A 21,424-nucleotide genomic window follows, 5' to 3' on the forward strand; every position below is an offset into this window, starting at 1 on the left:
ACCTATCCTTTAGATAATTTTGATATTTGAGGGACTTTAAATCCGTAATAAGACTAGACAGTACTTAAGCTCCGTTTGAACTTTGTGAGCATATCCTTCTACCCCTGACCTTTTTACGCTCAGGACCTCATGAAATTGATGTGTGTGTGTGAGTGTGTGCATGTGTGCGCATGTGTACATGTAGCTTGAGTTAGATTTGTCTCAATAAACATTCCATGAGCACTTTCTATGGGCCAAGTGTTGTGCTAAGGATACAAGGGTAAAACACAGTCAAGTCTAGTGATCCTAGTCTAGTGGGAGGAACATACATATAAAATGAGTGTAATAAAAGAAAGTGTGGTGAATGCACAGGATACAGAGAAGAGGTAATATTTCACCTGCGACTCGAGGGACTCTAAACAAGAGAAAGAGAATGGACCTAGTGGAGAAAATGTGTGCCTTCTGAGGATCAGTGAGCTGTCCAGTGTGGCTGTGATGGATCTGATCATGTTACTTCTCTGCTTTAAGTCTTTAACTAGTTACCCCAAGGCTTTCAGTGTAAGGTTCAAATTCCTTAAGTTAACAAATAAGATTATCATGATTTTTTTTTCAGTGATATGTGTTTATTTCATTAGCTCAATCACATCCCCCCTTTTTTTTCTTAACATCTTTATTGGCGTATAATTGCTTTACAATCGTATGTTAGTTTCTGCTTTATAACAAAGTGAATCAGTTATACATATACTTATATCCCCATATCTCTTCCCTCTTGCGTCTCCCTCCCTCCCACCCTCCCTATCCCACCCCTCCAGGTGGTCACAAAGCACCAAGCTGATCTCTCTGTGCTATGCAGCTGCTTCCCACTAGCTATCGGTTTTACATTTGGTAGTGTATATATGTCCATGCCACTCTCTCACTTTGTCCCAGCTTACCCTTCCCCCTCCTCGTGTCCTCAAGTCCATTCTCTAGTGATCTGTGTCTTTATTCCCGTCTTGCCCTTAGGTTCTTCATGACCTTTTTTTTTTTTTTTAGATTCCATATGTATGTGTTAGCATACAGTATTTGTTTTTCTCTTTCTGACTTACTTCACTCTGTATGACAGACTCTAGGTCCATCCACCTCGCTACAAATAACTCAATTTCGTTTCTTTTTATGGCTGAGTAATATTCCATTGTATATCTGTGCCACATCTTCTTTATCCATTCATCTGTTGATGGACACTTAGGTTGCTTCCAAGTCCTGGCTATTGTAAATAGAGCTGCAGTGAACATTGTGGTACATGACTCTTTTTGAAGGAATAAACCTACCTAAGGAGACAAAAGACCTGTATGCACAAAATTATAAGACACTGATGAAAGAAATTAAAGATGATACAAATAGATGGAGAGATATACCATGTTCTTGGATTGGAAGAATCAACATTGTGAAAATGACTCTACTACCCAAAGCAATCTACAGATTCAGTGCCATCCCTACCAAACTACCACTGGCATTTTTCACAGAACTGGAACAAAAAATTTCACAATTTGTATGGAAACACAAAAGACCCCGAATAGCCATAGCAATCTTGAGAAAGAAAAACGGAACTGGAGGAATCAGGCTCCCTGACTTTAGACTATACTACAGAGCTACAGTAATCAAGACAGTGTGGTACTGGCACAAAAACAGAAATATAGATCAATGGAACAGGATAGAAAGCCCAGAGATAAATCCACGCACATATGGTCACCTTATTTTTGATAAAGGAGGCAAGAATATACAATGGAGAAAAGACAGCCTCTTCAATAAGTGGTGCTGGGAAAACTGGACAGCTACATGTAAAAGAATAAAATTAGAACACTCCCTAACACCATACACAAAAATAAACTCAAAATGGATGAAAGACCTAAATGTAAGGCCAGACACTATCAAACTCTTAGACGAAAACATAAGCAGAACACTCTATGGCATAAATCACAGCAAGATCCTTTTTGACCCAGCTCCTAGAGAAATAGAAATAAAAACAAAAATAAACAAATAGGACCTAATGAAACTTAAAAGCTTTTGCACAACAAAGGAAACCATAAACAAGATGAAAAGGCAACCCTCAGAATGGGAGAAAGTATTTGCAAATGAAGCAACTGATAAAGAATTAGTCTCCAAAATTTACAAGCAGCTCATGCAGCTCAATATCAAAAAAACAATCCAATCCAAAAATGGGCAGAAGACCTAAATAGACATTTCTCCAAAGAAGATGTACAGATTGCCAACAAACACATGAAAGAATGCTCAACATCACTAATCATTAGAGAAATGCAAAGCAAAACTACAATGAGGTATCATCTCACACCAGTCAGAATGGCCATCATCAAAAAATCTACAAACAATAAATGCTGGAGAGGGTTTGGAGAAAAGAGAACCCTCTTGCACTGTTGGTGGGAATGTAAATTGATACAGCCACTATGGAGAACAGTATGAGGTTCCTTAAAAAACTAAAAATAGAACTACCATGTGACCCAGCAGTCCCACTACTGGGCATATACCCTGAGATTATCATGATTTGTCCCTGCCTATGTCTCTGGCATTATCTCCCATCTAGGTATTCCAGATTACTTGTAAACTTTTTATTTTTCCATATATAGAGAGAATGTTGTTTTTCTCTTTCTCTATAAACTTCTATTCTTAAATATTTAAGAAATGCAGAAAGGTGTAAATTATACTATAATAGGCACCTGTGTACACACCACCCAACTTAAAAAATCATTACTAATACAGTAGAAGCTTTCCTTTTTTAAATTTAACTTTTTGTTTTGAGAGAACTGTAGATTCATATGCAGCTGTAAGAAATAATACAGAGATTCTGTATACCTCACCCAGTTTCTTCCAATGGTAACATCTTGCATAACTGCAGTGCAATATTGCAATGAGGAAATTTACATTGATGTAACTCTCCAATCTTTCTTCATATTTTGCCAGCTTTACAAGCATTTATTTCTCTGTGTATAGTTAGTTCTATATAGTTTTATCACATGCATTTGCTGTTACAGTCAAGATACAGAGCAGTTAACATTACCACATGCCTCCCTTTGTACTGCTCTCTTATAACCATACCTACCTCTTTCCTTCCCTCTTTCTCATAATTCCTAGAAACTACTAATCTATTATATAAATGAAATAATACAATATGTAATCTTCAGGGATTGGTTTTTTCATTCAGCATAATTCCTTTGATATCCATCCAAGTTGTTTTGTTCTTTTTCATTGCTGAGTAGTATTCTGTTGTATGGATGTTATACATTCATTCACTAATTGAAGGACATTAGGGTTGTTTCCAGTCTTTCGATATTACTAATAAAGCTGCTATGAACATTGATGTACAGGTTTCTGCATGAACGTAAGTCTTCCTTTCTCTGGGATAAATGTCCTAGAGTGAGATTAGTGGGTCATATAGTCTGTTTTTAGTTTCAGTAGAAACTGCCAAACTATTTTCCAGGGTTGATGTACCCTTTTACATTCCCACCAGCAGTGTATGAATGATCCAGTTTTTCTGCATCCTTGCAATTGTTTGATGTTGCCACAGTTTTCTATTTTAGCCAGTAAATACTTATTTACTTATTTTTATAAGTGTGTAGTGATATCTCATTGTAGTTTTACTTTGAAACTCTCCCGTTGTTAATGATGCTGAATGTCTTTTATATGCTTATTTGTCATTTGCATATACACTTCATTGACATATCTGTGTGTTTTGTACATTTTCTGATTGTGTTCTTTCTTATTATTGAGTTTTAGAGTTATTTTTATATTCTAGATAGTAGCCATTAGTCAGATATATAGTTTGCAAATATTTTCTTCCAGTCTTTAGCTTGTCTTCTTAAAGACAAGCTTTCTGAAGTCTTCTTAAAAAGGTCTTTCATACCTTCTGGATGGGTGAACATGTAGAGGTGCACCCATATCCCTTGCCCTATGCTTCTCTTCCATCTGGCTATTTCTGAGTTATATCCTTTTATAGTAAGCCAGTCATGTAGATTTTAAAAAATTTGTGTCATTTTCTCTTTTCACAATTACAAGCAATGCTGTACACATATCCATTTTTCCAAAGTAGTTGTACCAATTTGCATTCCCACCAACCAGAATATGAGAGTATCCATTGCTACAAATCCATGGTAACATTTAATATTGTCAGATTCTTAAATTTTTGCCTATGTATTTGGTATGTCATTGGTGTTTTGTGCTTTTTCACTTACATTTCCCTGATTATTGGTGAGGTTGATAACCTTTTCAATATTGAGTGGTCATTTGGATTTCAGCTTTCATGAATTGCCTGTTTATCTTCCTTGCCCATTTTTCTATTGCGAGATACATAGATAGATGGATAGATAAATAGATATAGATAGATATACATACATTCACATACACACACATGTATGTACATATATATACGTGTTTACACACACATATATTGGATGCAGTTCCTTTGGTGGACTGCGTGGCAAATACCTTCTCCCGCTCTCTAGAGCTTCAGATTGAGGTGTACAATCGATGTACATGAGAACCTGTATGATGGAAGCGTGAAAAAGAATACAATACCTGTTTAGGATTGACTGTGAAATGTAGTCCACAATATTTGATGAATTCACGTAGTGGCTAATAAAAACTTAATGCAATGAATTAAATAAGAATGCAAGATTAAAATGGGGTCATGTGAATATACTGTAATGATGGGAATTAGAAAATTGATACACCCAGATTTCCTGTCCAGCACATGTATGATTTATTTGATAAGGGTCTTGTAAATATGCCCACTTACTAATTGGCATGAAAATAAGAGGTAATTTTAGATATTTCCAAGTTTGCAAGTAAAGGTTTTGAAATATGGTGTAAAATGACCACCCAGATCTTTACAGGGTGCTTTCTGATCCTAAACTAATTATGAACTTTGGGTTCTCTTCCACTCCTAACCTGTGTTTACATCAGGAAAGTATCTACCATCTTCCTGTTTTTAAAGGGAGGCAATTTTCTACCAGGACCTGAAATATGAAGTGGGAATTAGTCTTTGGGCCGTGGCACCAGGGGGAAAACCTAGTCCAAGAAGTAATTAACAACAGGCCCTGACTGCTGGAGTTAACCCCATAGGCAATATAGAGTTAGCCCACAGACTGAGTATGGGAATATCCATCCAGTTAAGTGGGGCCTTGATATTGTGCCAAACATTCTTTTTCCTAAATTTCTGGCAGCAGTGTAGGTCTTTCATTTATTATCTAAATTGTTATAAAATTAATTCTTACCTTTAAATTTAAGGCTTGAAAATAGATCATATGATTCATAATCCACTTTAGTAGTATACTTCAGCATTATAAAAATGTTTATATATTTTTAAATGTTAATTTCATCCACTAGTTTGGTATTATAGATAAATTGTAAACTGCTTTAAAACAGATCACAGGTACATTTTATTTTTGTTTTACTAGAAACTGTAAATTATTTTTTAAAATTCCTTCATCGAATAGATATATAGGTTTCTTTTTCTTATCAAGCAGATAATAATTTGAATGCAATTTTATTAATTATTTTTTCTTCGTGTATATTGCCTCTTTATATTGTATAAGTGAATGTGATTTCAGGCAGTTGATATATCATAGAATAACATTGGAGGGAGGAGCTAAGCAGCAGAAAAAGAAGAAATTATTAGAAAAGGGATGTGGCAAGACTGATAATTGTGAGCACAGATATTATACATTTGGTAGCCTCTTGATTTTTGAGGCTTATTGTGTAGTTTAATCTTAAATTTGTTTTTCCTCCAACTAGGGCACCAAGATTCTGTGTTACTCATTCACCCTCAACAAAACATGCTAGTGCTGAACTGAAATTCTGGCACCTTCGTCAAGAGAAACCAAGGAAGGATGTCGACCCTTTTCCACAAATGGCAACCCTCTTGCCATTAAGACCTAAATCTTGCATTCCACAGATACCTGAGATGCAGGTAGAATGTACATCGATACTTTGATCTCTTAAGTTTGTAATAAAATATCCATGCTTGGGTTTTGTACACTAGTACTTAAGTTTCATCATAAACCTTTTGTTGTTGTTGTTAATGTACATGCTGCAACAATTAGGAAATAAGAAAACCTATAGTTTGTTCTCCACCAATCAGCCAATGTGATCTTCTAAAGATGCATGACCATGTACTCACTTGCTCAAAACTCTCTAGTGGCCTCCTCTCTCACTCAGAATACAAGCCAAAGTCTTTACACAGCTGTTCACACCCCTGCTAACTTCCTGACCTTATTTCCTAGCATTCTTCTCTAGCTTACACCACTCCACACTGGCCTCTTTGCTGTTCTTGGAACACACCAAGCAAAAACCTGGGAGGGTTGCACTTGCTGTTCCCTTCACTTGCAGCACCCTTCCTCCGGATATGTTGCCCCTCACTCACTTTGGTGTCTGCTCAGATATCCCTTAATCAGAGAGGCTATCCTTGACTCTTCCATGTAAGCACACTTGTGCAGGACAGCGCAGATACCCTCCCTCACTATCGGAGCCCTCTGCTCTGCTTTATTTTGCTTTATTGTACTTAAGACCACGTGATTTATGTTTATTGTCTTTCCGCTCCTACTAGAATATAAGGGATTTTTCTTTGTTAACTGCTTTTCCTCAGTGCCTAGAACAGTGCCTGGCGCTTAATAAATATAAACTGAACAAATGAGTGAAAAGTAGCAACAGCAAAATTAGAAATAGTGAGCATTTTTTCACAATGGGGAAGAATAAGATAGTACAAAAGATAGGGGGGGAAAGTCCACAAAGAGAAGAAAAGTTAACCAACTTTACAGAGAAGAAGTAAATAATCCTATATGCTTTGGCATAGAGATATAATAAATGTAGCTAACACCTGCATTTCAGAAGTAAGGAGCCTTATTAATCTTTCTAGCTTTAAAGGTGTCACAGAATGTTAAGTGTTATTGGCCATAGTCACACACAAGCCCTTCAAAAAAAAGATTACTTTATGATCAGGATATCTTATTTTTAAAAGTCAGGAAGATGTATAATTACAGTTTTTAAAATTCTGCTTCTACAAGTAGTGCTTTAGAGCTGGAAATACCTTACAGTTTTTCTGTTAGTGGTTTCTTAATCCTATATACATACTAGAATCACATAGAGACCTTTTAAACATACTGGTGCCTGGGTCCCACCTTCAGAGAGTCTGATTTAATTGATATAGACTGGGTGAGAGTCACTGTAAAATCAGGAGGTTGGCTTAGAATTGAAGTTCTCATCCTGCCTGAACATTAGAATCACATTTTAGAACCTACATTTTAATAAGATTCCTAGGTGATGCGTAGGCAAAGCATTGCTACAGGCTGCTGGTTCTCAAGCTTCAGCATGCGTGAGTCACCTGAGTCAGAATAGAGACTTCAGGGCTGCACCTAAAGATCAATATTAAGTTGGTCTGGGATGGGGCCCAAGGATTTGCATATCTAACAGGCTCCCTCCAACGTGATGTTTTTGCTGCTGGTCTGGGGACCACACTTTGAGTTAGTGTCACTGTAGTGAACTAATGGTTTCTTATCCATTGTTTAGACATTTTTCTGACCTCCTTTGCACTTGTGGCCTTTTTGTATGCCACTCTACTGATAAATCTGAGCTTCCTTGTTAGCTCATGTGACTTTGTGACCCAGTCACCAAGTTAATACAAATCTTAGAGGTGTGGTGTAGGGAGCACATCATCTGATAACATTTGGCTTTCTGAGTACCATCACTATATGTGGTCATCGGTGTTTTCTAGTTGGATAACTAATTCTGATCTCATTCTGTTTCCCCCGCAGAAAACAGTGTAAGGAATGGAACTCGATTCTATTTTCTTTATTTTTCCTGTTTTAAAAGTTGAGATATCATTTATGTAGAGTAAAATTCACCCTTTTTAGTGTACTGTTCTGTAATTTTTGACAAATATATACATTGTGTAGCTACCATCACAATCATGATATAGAGCAGCTCCTTAACCCACCCCCCAATTCTGCTGTGCCCTTTTGTCAGTTTTTTCTCTATCAGTTTATTTCTGGCTACTTTTCTTGCTTTCTCCCAAGCCAGAAAGCTCAAAAATTCTAATTTAAGGCCATCCTCTCATTTTAAGTATAATACACTTAAAAATTTTTTTTATATTAAGAAAACTTTTTTATTGTGGTAAAAAGCACATAACAAAATTTACCGTCTTAACCATTTTCAGGTGTACACTGAGGTAGTAAGTATATTTGCATTGCTGTGAAACAGATCTTCAGAACTATTTTACCTTGCAAATTTGAAACTATATACCCATTAACCAACCCCTCCTGCATCCCCTGGTAACCACCATTCTACTTTGTGTCTATGAATTTGCCACTTCTGTATGATACACTTTTCATAAGCCCAGTCCCCTGTGGTCCCACTCATTTAGTGAGTATTGGTTAATGTCATGCTTTGTTCCAAATTACTAAAACAGATGTGAGCCCTGATACCTAGAATGTTATAAGTAAAACATACTTAAGTAATTAATTTTGTTTAGAGAATTCTTAAAAAAATATTAGTAGCTGTTAGGCACCTAGAGTGTATATAAGATTTTATTGTTTGTTCTGGATAATAAAGCATCGCAAATAAATTTCTTGCTCTCCAGCAGCACATATTACATTCTAATTGAAGTTGACATATAAGAAAAGTTTGTTTCTTTTTCAAATTATAAAAATAATAAAACTACTGTAAATTTGGAAACTGAAGAGACAAATCACTCTGATCTCACCAACTTGTAGACAACTATTAACCTATTTTCTCTTAGGCTTTTTGTGAATTTTTAATTGTAATATACTTATATTTTTCGATTCTGGTAATTTCTTTTAACATCTTCATCAGTATTTTTCCATAATTTTCATAATCCTTACTTTTAAGTATTATATAATGTTACATTTATATATAATATATATATAAATACATGTATAAGTATATATAATTGTTTCTTTCTCCTCTCTTTGGACATTTATTTAGGTGTTTGTATTTTTTTGATTCATGTATGTAGCATCTCATGTTCTAGATTTAAATAATTAACTTTTACCATAAAGAACATTTAAGAATGAGAAGAATACCCATGAAAATAAAATGTCCAAAAATGGAAGGAAATAGTTCTGTTAAGATATAAGTCTCTTATGGACCAGTGGTGTCCACACATCTTTTCCCGCCCTGCTACCTGCATTCCCTACCCCACCACACACACATACACATACACACACAGAGCACTAAAACTTATTCAGTTACAGAATAAAGTTTTTACAAAGTTCTTCCTCCAGGAAAGAGTCTTTTTTCATAATAATGTAAAGCCTTTGGCCTTGTTTTTTTAATACTCTAAATAGGTATAGGGATTTCAGCCTGCTGGTTGCATGAAAGTCGGAGTTTGAGAAGGAGAACAAAAAATATTCTCCTTCTCAAACATAGCATAGTAAGTGGTAGAGTGAGGAAAGAAATCCTCTAATGATCAAAACAATTTTGAGGTATTTTTGGAGAGCTATGCTTTATTCTCTGTCCTTTTTTCCCCATTTTGCCCATTTTTCACTTTGTTCATTATCTTACTGCTTTTTAGAAAGAAGAATCCAGATTATCACAACTTTCTAAATCTCCCAAGAAACCACCTAGAGTAAAAACAGCAATTCAAAAACCTTGGAAGAGTGAGTCTTTGAATCCAGTTTCTTCTAAGGATGATGTGATTAAGAAAGGGTAGGTGCAGCTTTTTGTGTCCCAAGTGCTTTTCTGCAATGGTAAGATTTTTTTTTTTTTTAAACTTTTTTATTTTTGGCTGCGTTGGGTCTTTGTTGCTGCACGCGGGCTTTCCTCTAGTTGGGACGAGCGGGGGCTACTCTTCATTGCGGTGCGCGGGCTTCTCACTGCGGTGGCTTCTCTTGTTGCGGAGCACTGGCTCTAGGCGCGCAGGCTTCAGTAGTTGTGGTGCGCGGGCTCAGTAGTTGTGGCTCCCAGGCTCCAGAGCTCAGGCTCAGTAGTTGTGGTGCACGGGCTTAGTTGCTCCGCGGCATGTGGGATCTTCCCGGATCAGGGCTGGAACTGCAATGGTAAGATTTTTGAAGAATATAAAAATTAAATAGAAATTGAAAACTAATACTTTTATTTTTTTACATGAGTTCTTATATTTCAGGGATAGATATTAGAGGGTTGTATTTCCCATGCATACTCTAATTAATTGTAGAACGCCTAAGATTGGTAATTTTAAAGATGTGGTAGTTATGATCTCTAGCTTCTCATGAGCTGTACAATCAAAAGACGTCTCTGAGATTGCCCTTCAGTTCTTTTCCCTGCTCAGTTATATTTCTCAAGCTTGAGAACTCAAAATACCCTCAATAATATTGTACTTATTTAATACAGTATATTTTAAAAATTCGTTTAGATTTGCCCACCTATATACCCTTTTCATTGTTCTTTATTTCAAACGGAGTTATTTTCCTTCAGCCTGAAGAAATACCCTTTGGTGTTAACTTTGGTGTGGAGTCTGCTGGTTGATAATTATTTGTTTAAGGATTTATTACTTCACTTTTATTCTTCTTTATTGAGATAAAATTTACCTATCATAAAATTCACTATTTTAATCATGTTCAGGTATACGATTCAGTGACTTTTAGTATATTCACAAAGTTGTAAAACCATCACCACTATATAATTCCAAAACAACTCATCACCCAAAAAAGAAGCTCCATCTCATTAACAATCACTCCTCACTCTTCCCTCCCCCAACCCCCGGTAACCACCCATCTACTCTCTGTACCTTTCCCTTCAAAGGAGAAGAGAGGGAAGGGTTCAGTAACCAAGGCAATGAGGCTACCTTGGACAGGAAATAGGACACTTCTTCCTGAGACAGGATGGAAGGACGTAAGGATGGGTGTAGGTGAATATATTTGTTGATAGATAAATTTGAAATGCTTTCAGCTGCAAATAACAGAAAAGTTGACTAACAATGGCCTAGACAAATGGAATTATTTTTTTCACAGAACAAGAAATCTGAGTGTAGGCAACTGCCAGTATTGGTTCACCAGATCAGGAGTATTGTGGCCTAAGTCTTTGTAATGCTCTTGGCCATTCCTTTATAGTCAGTGGTGTTACAGCGCCTGACATCAGGCTTTCAAATCATAAAGAAGGAGGAGGGGCAATATCCATTAATTCTCTCCCTGTAGTCAGGAAAGCAGGCTTTCATAGAAGCTCCCCAGCAGACTTCATTTTATATCTCAATCATAACTGTGTTACATGACAACCCCTGCCTACCTGGAGTCTTGATAAGTGAATATTCAGCTTTTTTAGTATTTTAGTGATGCTGGTGATAGAATCATGTTGTCAGAAATGGGTGTTGAGTTAGCCAGTCAATTAATAGTGTCTGTTACATGGCGCAGGGGAAACTGAAACATGTTGTACCTACATTTTGTCTGAGAAGAACCTGCAGAGTAATCTGCTGGTGGATTGGAGTGGAGGAAGGCTGGTGAGTTGGAACAGGCATGTGTTATGGAGCTGGAAAATGAAGTTTGGAATAATTGCAGTGGTCTATGGGAGAGGGAGCTGGATGAGAAAATATAGAAAGATGATGTCGAAAGTTATTAGTCTAACTCCAGAGTCTTCCATCATCTCATCTCAAACTACCACATATAAACCCTTGTGAATCCCACCTGTTGTGAGGATTAAATATGATCATATGAATTATATTTGGCACAATGTTTGGTATGTAGTTTAGCTGTTAGTGTTCTCTTGACCTAAGAAAATTGGTTAACTTGCTGCATTTTAAACAAGACTTTGCCTACTTACCTTCATACATTGTTCACTCTTCTCCCCATCTGAAGAACCCCTCTAAACACACCCCCCCCCACACACACACACAGAATTTATCTTCCACCCATTATTCAGGAAAAAGCTCATTTCTTTAATTACTAATATAGCTCCAAGGGACTTCTCATTCTTACACGCCCGTAGTTTTATTATCCGTCCCAGACATTTGGCATCTGTGATATGTTCACGAATTCATTCAACCAGTAGTTATTTTATTGAGAGTTGTCTTTATGTATGACTGTACCTCATTTTCTCAACTGCCTCTTGAGGGCTGGACTTGATGCTGATACTTTTTTTTCTAATTCTCCCACAATGCTTAGGAGCACGCCTAAGATTCGTATACCAAAGGTGCTCAAAATATTTGTTGATCAATTAGTTCTCATCCCTATAATTTAGGTCAAGGCACATGTCAGAAAGCAGCAAAGTTATTCGTTTAACATCTTTCACTGACATTTCTGAATGTCTGAAGCCCCAGCTGGGTAGAAGATATACTTATACAGAAGAACCTGTGGTAAGTATTTTGAGAACTGAGTAATTTGATTCCTCATTTAACCTATTCAATGTCCCCTGAATTTAGAGAATTTTTATTGATTTACCATAATGACTTTTTTCTTTACTGAACAAAAAAATTATTTTTTCCTTGCAAAAGGATTTTTATGCAAAAACTTTCTATTTCCTTTTGTAGTACCATGTTGCTGTATACTCTGTTGATTACTGTTTTCAAAAACAGCTATGTTCTTGTTTTGGTATGATCATACCTCAGACACAAAATAAAACCCTCTAGGATTTTTATTAAATTTTTAACATTTTATAAAACATAATATTCGATGTTATGTTTTGGAAATATGTTTAGAACTTTTATAAAGCAGAGTATTTCCAGTGTGTGGTTACCTTGATAATGTGGATTTAATACACCAGTTCTAAATGAAAATTTCACATTCTTTAGCAATTATACTTTAGGTAGAAACCTTCGTAGTCCTAGTATGGGCTGAACATTTACATATAATTTTGGACTATTTATTTTATTCTAAGCAAACAGTTCTCCTTTTCTTCTATTTAGTATTATTTCCTACCCAAATAATGATTTTTTAGCTTTGGAATGCTAATGGTTAAACATCATAAAAACATTAAATTTTTACCTCAGAATTTGTTTAGTAGGGGGATAAAGGGAGAGGCAGAGAGACACTATAACAGAGATAGCAAGAACCTGACTTAAACCCTAAATCGTCCATTCCACAGTTATCTTAAGATTAAAGAGAAGAAGTCTGAATTCCACACAACAAATAGCAAAGAACTCATGTGAATAGTGGACGCCCTTTCTTATTCTAGAGTTACTCTTGTGCTTGGAGAAATAGCCAGCTCTCTGTGTTTCAGAAACGGTGTTAGGCTTGCCAGCACTGTTGGCAGAGAAGCCCATAAATAGCAAAGTTTTATGAGAACTTATACTGCCATTTACACTCTAAAGGCCGTGACCTGTATGGAGTGAGACTGTCCAAAGAGGGACCCCGTAAGGACAGATAATGAGCATCACTGAGAGGCCTTGAAGATATTTCTTTTTATAACTCTTGTAGCTATTATAGCAGCAGTTCAAGGCTAAAATAACAGTAAATACGTAGGAAAGAGGCCACCAACAGAGATTTGGAAGACTCCTAAAATGGTGTCACGGTGCCTGAAATGTGAAAATAGTTGAGGTTGGGAAGTCAGTTTAATATTAAGTTTGAAATCAGATTGGTTTATAATAGAATGAACTCTGCTGCTATAGTTGGCTCCATAAATGAATCTTGTGCGACAGGCAGATGCAAACATACTGCATTAATTACATATATGGTACAAAAATAAAATAAAATAGTCCAGTGGGGAAATGACAGCTTGGTAGAATTTATGAAACCCTGTTGTTGTACAATGCCATAAAAAAATAACAATGTTTCTGGGTGGATAATGTACTTCTGTTTTGTTATCTAGATTAAAACCATGGCAGATGGTGCCTTGGGAGGATTTCACATGGAAAATTTGTTGCAATCTTTGTATGTAGAAAATAGAGCTGGATTCTTCTTTACTAAATTCTGTGAGAACTCAGGGAACAAGGTAGAAGATAATTATTTTAAATCTAATTTTATACTTTTATTTCATTTAAAATGAGAGATTGAAATAATTTAATGCTCAAGTAGTCATATTTGATGTTAAAATTCCCATCTCCTCTGGTAAGAAATCTCATGCTAAATATTTAGTAAAATTTTAAATATCTTAATTATAATTCTCTTTGGTTCATTTTCCTACTAAAATTACAAAGAAAAGTAAAATACAGATAGACAAGAATTGACTTGCATTATTAACAATAGATTACTTTCATATAACTTTGTTTCAGTGTAATGTATATTAACTTCAGTGCTGATTTCTATCAATCCTTTACTTTTTATTTTTAATAAGTCTAACAATGACAGTTGCAATGAATAGTGACAAACTTATTTCTAGGTTTTTTGTTTGCTTGTTTTTTAGTTGTCACAAACAGTCTTTATTTTGCTCAAATGAAAAGTATTTCACTAGCTCAATTATTAGAGTAGTGTTTGCTTCTGGTATAACACACATTTGCCCATATATATCCAAATACCTTCAGATTTTGGTTTCATGCCAGAGATAGCGTGATTACTTTTTAATTATTAACTAGAACACTTACTATTTTGATGACCAATTATGTGAGAAACATATATGCAAAAATATAATGATCCAGTGACAATACCAATAAATAATTTGTATGTTGCCAGTTTGTGATACAAGATAAAACCACCTTAAATTGAACCTGATTTATAGTAACACCGAGGAGCTAAACAATTATTTTTATTTGAAATTAGAGCTTTGTAGAGCTTTAATAATTGGGTGGTAGTAATTTATGTACTTTTTCCGTCTGCAGTTGTGGAAGAACAGTGTGTACTTTTGGTTTGACCTACAAGCTTATCATCAGCTTTTCTACCAAGAAACAATTCACCCTTTTAAAGTATGCAAGCAAGCTCAAGTAAGTAGTAAATAATGTTGGTTCAATGTGAAGCACTAAGTACACAGAAATGAAAAGTTGTGTCCAGCCTCAAACAAGAGAAATCTGGGAGTGTGGGCAAAAAGGCAGCAGGTAAATTGTTGCCATTGAATTACTTTATTTAAATGTCAGCAGAATATTGTTTTATAATCTGATTTGTGGGTTCTCAGTTTTATCTATTTTATTTGGTATGCCTTATTTTCTCTTTGCTGCCGATTAATTGTTTTCCAACAAAGGACATCTTATCTTTTTTTCTAATTTATGCCTTTTTAGTTTGGTTGTGAGTAATTTAAAAGAGAACCCTGAGAGAGGACTTGTAATGAATCATTGAAGTGATTGGGAGCAGGGGCATTGACCAAAGATGTTCTCTGAGCTTCCTGCAGCAATCAGCTGTTGGAGATACTTAGGCTGTTGGCCTGTCTAAAGATGGGGAAAGAATGTTGACTGATTCCGTGTGGCATAGGCCTTGTGTCATCACCTGACCTTCTGTGCTACATGCTATGCAAGACAGATACTCAGAGTTGGAGGAAAGAACATCTTGAGACCTCTCCAAAGCAAAATAGAGGACGAAGAACAGAGGATTCTCTGCAAAGAGAAAGAGAGAGTAGCCATTTTTTGAGGGGAGAAGGAAAGGGAATAGAATTATGACTCAAGCTAACTTACCTTTTCAGTTTTTATTCTTAGGCTCTCCTAATCTTTTATGGAGAGAGGTCATCAAGCCTAGAAAACTGCTAATCACTTCTGTATCTGTTGACCACTTAAGTGGTTCTTATAATCTGAAATAACCCCATTCCAGGGGACCTTTCCTCGAGCAATGCTGAGGAGATTAGCTTCGTCATATTGTTTATTATCTTATTCAGGACATCAGAGAGTACTGCCGGGTGTTTGCTGTTACCTCCACCACCCTGACTTTGGCATTAATAACTATGTTTTATAAATCAGCTGACAGAGCTTTGTACTTTTTACCATGAGAATTAGGGCTTCGGTTCCTACAGAACCCAGATCTGGCTCCATGAAATCATGAAACTGTATCTCTAATTTGCCAGTACCATTTTCTGAGACCACACAGTTGGCTCTTCTGCTTGTTAATCCTTTATCTGTAATTCTCTACTTATCCTTCTTTCCCTAACCTATTGTCTCTGACTGCTAAAGTGCCACCATTATTTTTATTATGTTTTCACCACTGCAAGGCTTACTCCTCTAAAAATCTTCAGCAGCTCACTCAGTTAAGTAGGTTTTTTTGTTGCTGTTGTAATCACAATACTTCCATACACTTGTAAAAGTGGAAATTCTGTTTGAGCTTGGCAGATGTTAATTCTTTGTAATGGTATTCAACTAGCTATAAATGATTGTGAAACAGGATACACTCACGTTTTGGTTATTCTGAGATATTCTGTTTTGGGGTTATCGAGGCCTATAAGCTTTTTATCCTTCCCTAGCTTCTCTTTTGAAGAGTCAAAACAGTATGGGGGGAGGGGAGTGATGGAGACATTGGTTTTAGTTTAACTGGGGGAAATAAAAAGAGCAAATCATGTAATCTTTTTGACTTGCTTGCTTTTTGCATCCGTGGTTATTTTATTTTTTGGTTAGTGGAGCAATTGTCTAAATTGGTTTAGGTTTTAATTATCCAAGATTTCTGCCTCCAGATATAAGAATTGCTTCTAATACCATGATCCTATAGATTTGTTTCACAATATGAAATACCATTGGTTTCTTTATAATAGAAATGCTGTATAACTTCCTTCAAGGGTACATGTACAATACAGATCTTTGGATTGATCAAGCCAATGGCAGAATATAATCAGCTGGCACTGTGTTAAAGTTGCCATTAACTTGATTTTTATTTTGTTTTTATACATCTGATGAGCTGCGTGGTAGGAGACCAAGAGTTGATTACAAAAGACTTACATGCTTTTCTGTATGCTGATCGACACATTACATACCTTGAAGTTTTACTACCTCAAGAAGTATTGCAGAAATATCTGTAGGCAGAGTAGATGGGAGATCAGTGATAGTGATTTAGCATGACTAACTGTGGTCCAAGAGTTTGAACGACAGTCTTGGGCACATCCTGAAGGTTTCATTGCACAGCTTCCAGATAGAATCGTTCAGTTAGAAACCAAATGAAATGATCTTGGCAAGGAGGAAGAGAAACACCACCAGAGTGCAGAGATACAGTCTTTGATCCTCACAACAACTTGCCAGTGGACCATCTATCACTGCCAAGATTTGGAACCAGGATTTCTGCCGATAGTCCTACTGTTTTTTTAACATTACGTACTTGCTTCAGTGATAGACCATTACAATAGAATGAAGTGGATCTGGGTACCACAGTCTTTTGTAAGTTCTTCCATCTTTGTAGAAATCTTTCAAACTGTATCCCAACAAAAACTACACATTTAGAATTTACCACTCTCCAAAGCATATACATTGAGATTTTTAAAAAATTAGTAAATGTATTATACATGCATAAGTATTATACATGTTTACACATATGTATACACAAACATGTTCAAAATAAAAAATCAGTGGGAAGGAGGAAGAGAGAAAAAAAGAGTATAAATTAGAGCCTAGGAGAAAAATTATGTGGAGAATGTAGGAATTAATGAGTAGAGAGGGTAGATAAGAATGAAATGGAAGTGAGGAATAAGAGGATTACTAGGTAAATCCACAACACTTTTACCACAGAGTGCTATTTAATATAAAGATATTCTTGCAGCAGTGTGAGATTTTTGCCTTATTGAATTGAACATCAGGGTAACACATTTTTTAATTGAAGTATAGTTTATTTACAATGTTTCGGGTGTACAGCAAAGTGATTCAGAATATATGTATATTAATTTTGTTTTATACCCAGTAAGTAGTCTTAACTATTTTTCTTATTACCATCAATGCTGTGTAGATTTATTTATTTATTTATTTATTTAACATCTTTATTGGAGTATAACTGCTTTACAGTGGTGTGTTAGTTTCTGCTTTATAACAAAGTGAATCAGCTATACATATCACGCACAAATTTCTTGCTTACCATTGGTTTTTGCATCACATTCCTTCCTTTGGGTTTGATTTCTGAAGAATAGCTTTTAGTAGGTTTTTCATTAGGATTTACTAGTGGTAAAAATCAGATTTTTTTTGTCTGAAAATGTGTATTTTATTCTCTCATTGATCATTCAGTTGAATATAGAATTCTAGGTGGACAATTTTCTCTCAGCACTTTGCAGATATTATTCTACTGTCTTCTGGTTTCCATTGCTATTGTTGAAGAGTCTGCTGTTGCTCCCTTGAGGGAGGATGTTTTTTCTCATTCCTTTTACAATCTTCCCTTTGACTTTGGGGTTCTGTATGTCACCTCAATGTGTTTACTACAATTATCTTTCTTGGGTCTAAGTTGCTTCTAGAATCTGAGGAGTCATGTCTTTCATCAATTCTGGAAAATTCTCAGCCATTAGTTCTTTCAGTCTTTCTACTTCTCTTTTTCTGGATTCTCTGGTCAATGTTGGTGCTTTTCAGTCTATCCCATATCTCGCTTAATCTCTCAAGTTTCTGCATCTTGTAATATCTGTGTTATATGTTTTAAAACTGAACAAGATCAGTTTGTTTGATCTGTTTTCCAGTTCATATTTTGTTTCTTCAGCAGATTTCAATCTGCTGTTTAACACATCCATTGAGTTAAATCATTTAAGGAATTACTTTTTTTTATTATTAGACATTCTACTTGTGTTTTTTAAATCTTCGTGGTGATTTATCTTTTTGTCTTATTTTTCTTCATGTTTTTAGTTCTCCTTTTATGTCTCTAAGCATTTTAAACATATTTTATAGTCTGTAGCTGTGTTAGGTATCTATTCCTACACAAGGGTATTATCATAACTTTGTAGCTTAAACAACACACCTTTATTACCTCACAGTTTATACGGATAAGGAGTCTGGGCACAGCTTTGCTGGGTCCTCCACAAGGCTGTAAATCAGGATATTGACCAGGGCTGGTTTCTCATCTGGGTCTCACCTGGAAAACAGTCTGCTTCAGTGCTCACCTGGTTGTTAGCAGCATTCAGTTCCTTGCAGGCCACCAGAATAAGAACTCATTTTTTGTTAGCTGTCAGCTAGCAGCCACTTCGGCTCTCTGCCATGTGGCCCTCTCCACATGGTAGCTCACAACATGGCAGCTTGCTTCTCCAAAACCAGCAAGGGAGGGAGTTTCTTAGTAAGACTGGCATTACCATCTTATGTAACATAATCATGTACACGTAGTCACATAAATCTCATCACTGTTGCTGTATTCTGTTGGTTAGAAGCAAGCCATACGTTATGCCCACACTTAGAGGGAGAAGGTTATGAAAGGGAATGAACACTAGGAGACACTGTTCATGGGTGCCACCCTAGAGTCTGGCTGCTACAATATCCAATAATTCCATGATTTGTAGTTCTTGGGAGAACTAATTCTGCTATTTATTATTTCTGCTGACATGGTGGATTCTTTCCTTGTGTGCTTTGTAATTTTGAATTATGAGCTCTTATAGTGAAGTATTTTATCTGTGGTGCTTCTGTTAGGCACATTTTTAATGCTAATTTGTCATCTTGGGGTTTCCTCCTTTGCCAAGTGTAATCTTGAAAAACACACCCAAATGATGGTAAACTCATGATAGTGCATCCTCAGGAGATATTTTTCTTTTACATAGAGTATAAGCCAAGACAAGCAAGCTTCTTTTTTGTGTCCTAGGTTTGGTAGGTGTATATATGTACATTTTTTCCCACTCTATGTTTCACTTTGTGTGTACCCCTTCAAGGACCATGGTGTACGTATGGGTCTCAGTGTTACATTTTCACTTTGTGAGGGTCCAAGGCCTTATCTCCTGTACCCTGTGGCTCTTATAACCCACATCCTTGATTCACCCCATGGTAGTGTCATCATCAGCTCATGCTTAGCACCCTGGTTTTCAGTACACTCCTTAATTTTTACCCATGGTAATTTTCCTTACTACCACAGCTATGCATTTAAAAGGATATTAGTTATACTTTATCCAGTACTTCTAGGCAGTTTATAGAGAAAAAGGTTCAAGTAATCTAGCCTGCCAACGTACCAAAAAAGGGTGTCTCTGCAAGAAGCAGTCATATATTTTCTAATTTAATACCCATAGTAAGAATGGGAGGTATTTTTATCCTATTTTTTATAGATAAAAAAGAATCTAGATCTCTGAAATGTTAACTTTGCCAAGGTTTCGTAGCTGAGAACAAACTTAAGCTCAAACTTGAGGTGCAAAACCTACTTCAGTGCTGTACTTTGCCTTCTCTGCTCTACGTATAAAAGTTCATCACGTCTACCTCAGAGGACTTTGTAAAGTCTGCATAAGATAATGTAGGTGGAAATATTTTGTAGTTTAATGTAGGGCACTCTATGAAATAAGTAGGTATTATTATTATTAGAGTCAATACTTAAGGTTCTATCACTTGCCTGGTTAATGGAGAAAGAAGATAGGAATTTGAAGAAAATAGGATAGAAGAACAGCAACTCCTAAACCAACAGCTATTCATTCAACCAATACTATAACTTATTCTGAGATTAAAAATACCACTTAAATCAAAATATGCTTCATATAATTACAACCTTTTAAGCTATATTTTATAATATTTTGTTACTCACTTCTTAATTAACATTCACAGAGAGCCTGGTATGTGCCAAGTAATGTTCTGTGAATGCAAAGATAATTAGGAGAAAGTTCTTGGCTTAAAGAGCTCACTTTCTAGTGGGGGAGAGAGAGAATTATGGAGGTACTTCAGTCACATTTAAAATAAAACCAGATAATAGCATCTTAACTGGAAATTAAAGTTCTTCCTTTACTGGCAGATAAAAGTTGGTTATCGTTTTTTTTTTTTTAAATCAACTTCTTTTCAAATACCTGTAGAAGGGAGATATCTATTTCCTTTTTTTTTTTTTTTTTCCATTTTTTGAGCCAAAAACTTTTCTCCTTTGGTCTTATTCCTGCTCTGTGAAGCAATACAAAATAAATCTCTGTCTTCTGGGTGACAACTCTTCAAACAAAAATATTATACCGTCCAGTTTTATTCATCTCAACAACTTTAGACTAAATCTCAAATCTTTTACAGTTGAGATTTAGGTCTTTAATCTTAGCTAGATGAAATCTTGACATTTGGAAGTCCCATTCCTGACATCTCCACCCAGTAATTTGACAGATTGTAAATATTCTGACCTAATGCTCTAGTGAGCGACTCCTGTGCATCTATATCCCTACAAAGAAATCAGCTGATGGGTCCCATGGCAAATAAGTCAGTGTAAGTGATTACCCCTATTTGCCCAGGATCTCTAAGGGTTTACTCTATTTTTTTTTGGAATTTTATTTTATTTTATTTTATTTATACAGCAGGTTCTTATTACTTATCTATTTTATACATATTAGTGTATATACGTCAATCCCAATCTCCCAATTCATCCCACCACCAACTGCCCCCCCCCCCGGCCCCACTTTCCCCGCTTGGTGTCCATACGTTTGTTCTCTACATCAGTGTCTCTATTTCTGCCTTGCAAACGGGTTCATCTGTACCGTTTTTCTAGATTCCACATATATGTGTTAATATACGATATCTGTT

General features: G+C 35.9%; 1 protein-coding gene across 1 annotated transcript in view; it reads left to right on the plus strand.

The window, feature by feature from the left end:
* Positions 1-21,424, plus strand: part of RGS22 (regulator of G protein signaling 22) — a 122,106-nt gene that overhangs the window by 8,566 nt on the left and 92,116 nt on the right. Inside the window, exons 6-10 of the mRNA XM_059901409.1 lie at positions 5,764-5,938; positions 9,557-9,690; positions 12,190-12,304; positions 13,756-13,878; positions 14,702-14,803. Coding sequence (XP_059757392.1) covers positions 5,764-5,938; positions 9,557-9,690; positions 12,190-12,304; positions 13,756-13,878; positions 14,702-14,803 — 649 coding nt within the window. The remainder of the gene's footprint in view (positions 1-5,763; positions 5,939-9,556; positions 9,691-12,189; positions 12,305-13,755; positions 13,879-14,701; positions 14,804-21,424) is intronic.

The sequence above is a fragment of the Balaenoptera ricei genome, chromosome 17 (assembly GCF_028023285.1).
Source record: "Balaenoptera ricei isolate mBalRic1 chromosome 17, mBalRic1.hap2, whole genome shotgun sequence".
Taxonomy (NCBI): domain Eukaryota; kingdom Metazoa; phylum Chordata; class Mammalia; order Artiodactyla; family Balaenopteridae; genus Balaenoptera; species Balaenoptera ricei.